This window comes from Lactuca virosa, chromosome 8 (assembly GCF_052849685.1).
Source record: "Lactuca virosa cultivar CGN04683 chromosome 8, Lactuca_virosa_CGN04683_v6, whole genome shotgun sequence".
NCBI classification, from domain to species: Eukaryota; Viridiplantae; Streptophyta; class Magnoliopsida; order Asterales; family Asteraceae; genus Lactuca; species Lactuca virosa.
Genome location: NC_136433.1, coordinates 259,872,368 through 259,878,966, shown reverse-complemented (window position 1 = coordinate 259,878,966; position 6,599 = coordinate 259,872,368). Strand labels below are relative to the sequence as shown.

At 36.8% G+C, this 6,599-nt stretch overlaps 1 protein-coding gene across 1 annotated transcript; it reads right to left on the bottom strand.

Annotated features, from left to right (window-relative positions):
* Positions 1-436: 436 nt before the first annotated feature.
* Positions 437-4,294, bottom strand: LOC145132848 (chlorophyll a-b binding protein 40, chloroplastic-like). The gene is made up of 2 exons (XM_079067787.1): positions 3,692-4,294; positions 437-822 (listed from the first exon to the last, which is right to left on the bottom strand). The coding sequence occupies exons 1-2, from the start codon at positions 4,255-4,257 to the stop codon at positions 585-587; spliced, it is 804 nt and encodes a 267-aa protein (XP_078923913.1). The 5' UTR covers positions 4,258-4,294; the 3' UTR covers positions 437-584.
* Positions 4,295-6,599: the final 2,305 nt, after the last annotated feature.

Here is a 6,599-nt window from a genome sequence, read left to right as displayed (position 1 = left end):
TGAAAATGGCGGTTCATTGCTTTTGTTAAGAAGCATGAATTCCTAGAATTCCTAGGTAATTATGCATATCAGCGTGGTTTGAATGATAGTGGTGATTGATTAATTTATTCGGTCAATAGGCATGATTTCCTATTTAAGTACACATATCGTTGCCCAGCCTTGTCTCTTTTAGGCTGTGGCCTTAATATATTTCCGTCTTTTTTCCATAAAAAAAGTACACATATCCTTTGTTCCATCCTATATATAGAAATTAGAAGGGGGCCCTTTTCATTAAATGAACTACATTATCGTACACTTAGTGGTAATATAAGGTGCTCTTAGTGGTAATTAATAAGGTGATGTGATAAGCTACTAAATATGGTAACGGAGATTAGAATGTGGAAATGACTGTTTATATCCAGTAAGCTTTGTAAATGTTCATTCAATTCAAATTTGCACAGCTAATTAATCAATTTACAAAAATATGGATATGGTGGATTTAACTCCATGAATCAAGACCTCTCATTTTCGACCTTATGCTGGTCAAATTTACAATGTTGCAAGCTGTTTTTCTTTCATGGACATTATATTCTTCCCGGCCAGTTTTAGTTTCCAGGGACGAAGTTGGTGGCATAAGCCCATGCGTTGTTGGTAACTGGATCGGCAATGTGGTCTGCAAGGTTTTCTAATGGACCTTTTCCGGTGACTATGGCTTGAACAAAGAACCCAAACATTGAAAACATAGCTAATCTTCCGTTCTTAATCTCCTTCACCTTCAACTCTGCAAAAGCCTCCGGATCTTCAGCTAATCCCAGCGGGTCAAAGCTTCCTCCAGGGTACAATGTTAAGATTTATGGAGTCTTGAACAAATTGACAAGTTCCTAAGAGTTCAAGGGCCATAAATGTAACTTGACAATTATTAAACAATTCAATTGTTTAATATTGAATGGACGTACATGTCGGCAAATCAATTATTTAATATTTCTTTGACTATGCATTCGGTAATGGACGGCCGCAATATTGCAATATTATATTAAGAAAATTTTGGACGGCAATTTGTGTAAACAAAAGAAAAGTACGGCTCTCTCTCCTATATATATATATATATATATATATATATATATATATATATATATATATATATATATATATATATATATATATATATATATATATATATGTGCGATGTAACCCTTTGTATGTGTGCATCAAATATAACTTGTAGAGTTATAAATTGTAATCTTATTAAGTTAATAAGAAAATCTAGTTGCAGCCCGTGGACGTAGAATTTACACCGAATCCGAACCACGTAAAATCCTTGTGTTCTTTATTGCTTTATTTTTCGTGAGTTTGTGAGTGTGTGACAGTGTGTTTCCGCTGCGTGTACCCGGTCCGATTCCTAACAACTGGTATCAGAGCCAGATTAGCGAGGTTTGGAGGGTACGATCGTTTTTTTTATCACGCACGAGTGTACCTGATTTGTATCTTGTTTGTCATAATGGCTGAAGACAAGGTCATAATCGAGAAGTTCAACGGTTCTGACTTTAGCTGGTGGAAAATGCAATTAGAAGCATTGCTATGTCAGAAAGACTTGGACATGGTACTCGGAGACAAACCGGAGAAAATTGAAAAAGCTGCTGAAGATGCGTGAAACTCAAAGGACAAGAAAGCCAAGGCGGTTATTACATTGTCGTTGACGAAGAGCGTTGCTTTCAACATCATGAATGAAACCACGGCACGTGGTATGATGGAGGCTCTGTCAAATATGTATGAGAAACCATCGGTGGCTAACAAGGTGTTCTTGATGAAGGAGTTGTTCACTACAAGGATGAATGAGGAAGGCTCAGTTACGATTCACATTAACAATCTAAATTCAATTCTGTCCAGATTATCATCTGTGGGAATTAAATTTGATAATGAGACTCAAGCTTCGCTGCTACTAGCTTCTCTACTTGATAGCTGGTCCGGAACAGTTACTGCTGTTACGAGTTCCGTGGGGACCAGTGGTATGACTTTTGAAGGGGTTAGAGATTTGGTTCTAGGCGAGGATATCAGACGCAAGAATCAAGGTGGATCTTCCTCTTCTGATTTATTAAATGTCGGAAGAAGTAGAGGGAATAGCAGGAGCAGTGGGAGTCGGGGAAAAAGTTCTTCTAGAACTTTGAAGAATGTGAAATGCTGGAACTGTCAAGAAGTGGGACATGTTAAGAGTCAATGTCCAAAGAAAGAATTGAACATTGCTGATGCTGAGAATTTTTCTGGGGATGATGCATTGTTACTCAGTATGGAAAGTTCTGTGGACTCTTGGGTCATGGATTCAGGGGCTTCGTTTCACGCCATGGACAACGGGGAAACGATGGTGAATCTAAAAGAAGGAGATTTTGGGAAGGTACGATTGGCAAATGACGAGATGCTTCAAGTAACGGGCATGGGAGATATTGATCTAGTTACTTCATTAGGAACTACATGGAGCCTGAAGAATGTCAGGGTTATTCCGGAGCTGAAGAAAAAATTGATTTCTGTTGGTCAGCTGGATAAACAAGGACTGGAAGTAAGGTTTGGTGGTGGTAAATGGATGGTGGTCAATGGTAATTCGGTGATTGCTCAAGGTTTGAAGCGTGGGTCATTGTATATGGTTGAGGTACCTGCTGAGGGAAGTATGACCATCCCGATTAAGCAAAACAAAATCTGGTTCGCTAAATCTACTGCTAAGAGAGTTCATTTTGCAAACATGAATTCTAGAGCCAAGGGGATGTTAGCTGAACGAGTCGGAAATTCTAAACCATTCAGGGGATTCTGTGACAGTGGGAGCACGGGGTGTGTCCCGGGTACAGTTACAAAGAGCCGTTGGGTTTTGAAGACTAAGACTGGAAAATTCTCTCTTGTTGGAAGTTTACAAAGTTTGGAGAGTGTTACTGGTCCTCGGTGTATCTCTGGATCTGGTGGAGTGTCCAAACCGGTTGAGACAGAGGATGAGTTGGTGGTGGGATTAGCCACGGCTGAGTTGGAGCTAGTGGGAGCTTCAACTGGCCCTTCTAGTAATTGATGATGAGGGGCGGCTGCAACTAGAGAAATCAGACTAAGTTTTAGCTTGTTCTTTGGAACTGGAAGCTTGAAGGACTTGGTTGTTTTTTAAGATTACTGAAGTAATTAAGAGTTGGATGGCGGAGAAAGACTAATTTGTTCAAGCCTCCAAGTAGGAGATTGTTAAGATTTATGGAGTCTTGAACAAATTGACAAGTTCCTAAGAGTTCAAGGGCCATAAATGTAACTTGACAATTATTAAACAATTCAATTGTTTAATATTGAATGGACGTACATGTCGGCAAATCAATTATTTAATATTTCTTTGACTATGCATTCGGTAATGGACGGCCGCAATATTGCAATATTATATTTACAATATGTGAATTGAAGAAAATTTTGGACGGCAATTTGTGTAAACAAAAGAAAAGTACGGCTCTCTCTCCTATATATATATGTGCGATGTAACCCTTTGTATGTGTGCATCAAATATAACTTGTAGAGTTATAAATTGTAATCTTATTAAGTTAATAAGAAAATCTAGTTGTAGCCCGTGGACGTAGGATTTACACCGAATCCGAACCACGTAAAATCCTTGTGTTCTTTATTGCTTTATTTTTCGTGAGTTTGTGAGTGTGTGACAGTGTGTTTCCGCTGCGTGTACCCGGTCCGATTCCTAACATACAATGGGTCAACTATCTCCCCAAGAGGCCCACCGGCAACTCTATAACCTTCAACAGCACCCATCAAGATCACTTGTGTAGCCCAAATTGCCAATATGCTCTGTGCGTGGACCAAGTTGGGGTTGCCCAGATAGTCAAGCCCATCCTCACTAAAGATTTGGGATCCTGCCTTGAACCACAAAGCTTCACCGAACTTGACGCCATTGCGGGCTAGAAGCTCCGGGAAAACACATCCCAAAGCTCCTAGCATGGCCCACCTACAATGGATGACCTCAAGCTCACGGTTCTTGGCAAAAGTCTCAGGATCTACTGAGAGCCCGACTGTGTCCCACCCGTAGTCTCCAGGGAATTCTCCGGTTAGATATGATGGAGCCTCACCCGAGAATGGCCCCAAGTACTTCACTCTGTCAGGTCCGTACCATGGGCTTCCTGATGAAGCGGTCTTGGGCTTTGCTGCTGTCTTTCTCATTGTCACCCTTCTATCACCAGAAAACTCTGAGGTAGATGGAGCAACCTTGATTGCCTGCCCGGCAAATGAAGGAGATGAGAGAGCCATTGTTGAAGCAGCCATGTATTTATGAACAAAAGATTGAGTTATATTTGTGTAGTTGAGCAAATGAGAAGAAGAGTTGGTGTAGGAATTGGGAAGTTAGTCTAGTGTGATATATATAGGTTATGTATGGATATGGAGACGTGGGTATAATATCCATATTATCTCTGTTATTGGTCAAGCTTAGTTTCAAGATTTCAGTTTTGGCGGTATCTATTTCTATCAATCAAGCCTCATGCACCCATCACCCATGCCATGCCATACTAAGCCAATAAGAAATGTGGTTCAGATTTCAACAAATTTGGTTCACAAATTTCCTTCCAGAGTTATTAATATTTGGAGCATATTTACTTTTGTAAATCTTACTTTTACTATCCAACTCCAAATCTTTCGTATACGAGAGTGTCATTTTCTTTTAGCATTTTTCCAACAATAACTTGTTTTCAAATTTTAACTCAAAATATTTTATTTTACAATATTTTTATTCAAAAATGTCATATATACGTAATGTTTGTTTTTAGCTTGATCTCAAAAAGTTCATTATCACTACAAGAATAACAATGTGTACAGACGACACCTATCCCGACCACATATGTCGTCGGCAAAAGTCCAGCTATCCAGACGACATGTCGTCGGCAGCACAGTATTTTCCAACTTTGACCCTATTTCTTAGACCGGAAAAGCTAAGCAGATGACATGTTGTCGTCGTAGATTCGGTGGGAAGGGGCAAAATTTTCGCGGTATTTTGAAAACCTATACCAACGACATGTCGGTATAGGGTATTATAAAATTAATTTCGCTTTACTTATATTCGGTGTCGTAGAAAATAAAAACGGTGTCTTTTTCATCAGCTTATACAGACGATATGTCGTCGGTATAAGTTATTAAAAAAATAATTTCGATTTATTTTTATTCCGTGCCGGGAAAAATAAAAACGGTGTCGTTTTCGTAATCTTATGCCGACGACATTTCATCTGGAAAAAGATGGGTCGATCCGCAAGAAATATCTTTCCAGAAAATATGTCGTCTGTAAAACTGTTTTTTTTAAATGACATAAAAAGGAAACGACGTAGTTTTTGTTGGCCTATACTGACAAAGTGTCGTCGGCATAGGGTTTAGTTATAAGAAAGAGGGACCTGCGTTCATTTTGCAGTCGATGCCCTTCTGTTTTCTTTCTCGCAATGTCGGCGATGAAGACCATCCTCCGATCACTCCCGTTCATCGGCGACTAAAAGGTATGGTTCTTGGTCCTCGTTTTCTTATTAATTTGTGATAGCTCGAGTTTTAACTCCGATGTTGGGGGATTTTCTTCCGATTATTGGAGCACCTAATTCACAGCCTTCACTATTGTCGAAGTATCCTCCGACAACAACCTTCACCACCGCCGAAGAAACTTATTTATGGTGATTCGGCTACCTTCACCACCAATTTTGAGGTAAGTTTTTGATTTCTTTTTTCTTTTTTTGGCATGAAAGTGTGTTTATGCAACCTAATGTATAATTGATTTATGTTTATGCTCACTGTGGTGTATTTGCATGAAAATGAAATTAGGTATGATTTGTTTGATTTTGTATTTAGATGTATACATTTGTATAAAATTGAAATTAGATGTCTAAAATGTTAGCTGTTATAAGGTATGATTGTATGAGATTGGATGTATTGTTTAATTGTTTGAAATTGAAATTTGAATTGGATGTAATGTATGCTTAATTGTATGAAATTGGAATATGAAAGTGGTATTGTATGTCTAAAACGAAATGAAAATTAGAATTGAATATATTGTATACATGTATGATTATGTGATATTTAGGTTTAATAGTTTGAGTGTATTTAAGATGAAGTGACAAGGTTCTTAATTGATAAGTTATAGTTTTTGTATTTAGATGCTATTCTTTTTATTGTAAAGTGCTTAATTGATAAGTTAAAGTGTTTGATAAGCTGAAGTGTTTGTATTTACATGTATGATTGTATTATATGTTTATTTTGTTTTTATTTTCTTGTTAATACGGTTTCAAAGTGCTTAATTTTGGTAGTGACTTAATGTTGGTCATTACAACCTTAGCTTAATTAGGTTATTAATAGCTACGTACTTTTAGAAATTTTAAATTAATTATAAAATAAAGTTAAATTAATTTTCAAAAAATCAATAACGAAAAAGAAAATATTAAGTTAAAGGTAAAATCAAATTAAATTAGTTTTAAAATCAAATTAATATTAATATTAAAATTAAATTAAATTAGTTATAAAATCAAATTAAAATAATTTTAAAAAAATTATTAACAAAAAAGAAAATATTAAACTAATTATAAAATCCTATTAAGTTAATTTAAATAAAATTAAATTAATTATAACATCAAATTATT

Bases quoted from the DNA above. Each gene is read 5' to 3' on its own strand.
- LOC145132848 (XM_079067787.1), bottom strand. From the start codon at position 4,257: ATGGCTGCTTCAACAATGGCTCTCTCATCTCCTTCATTTGCCGGGCAG. The intron at 823-3,691 runs ATTGTATGTTAG...ATAAATCTTAAC, and splicing joins CTTGGGGAGATAGTTGACCC to ATTGTACCCTGGAGGAAGCT.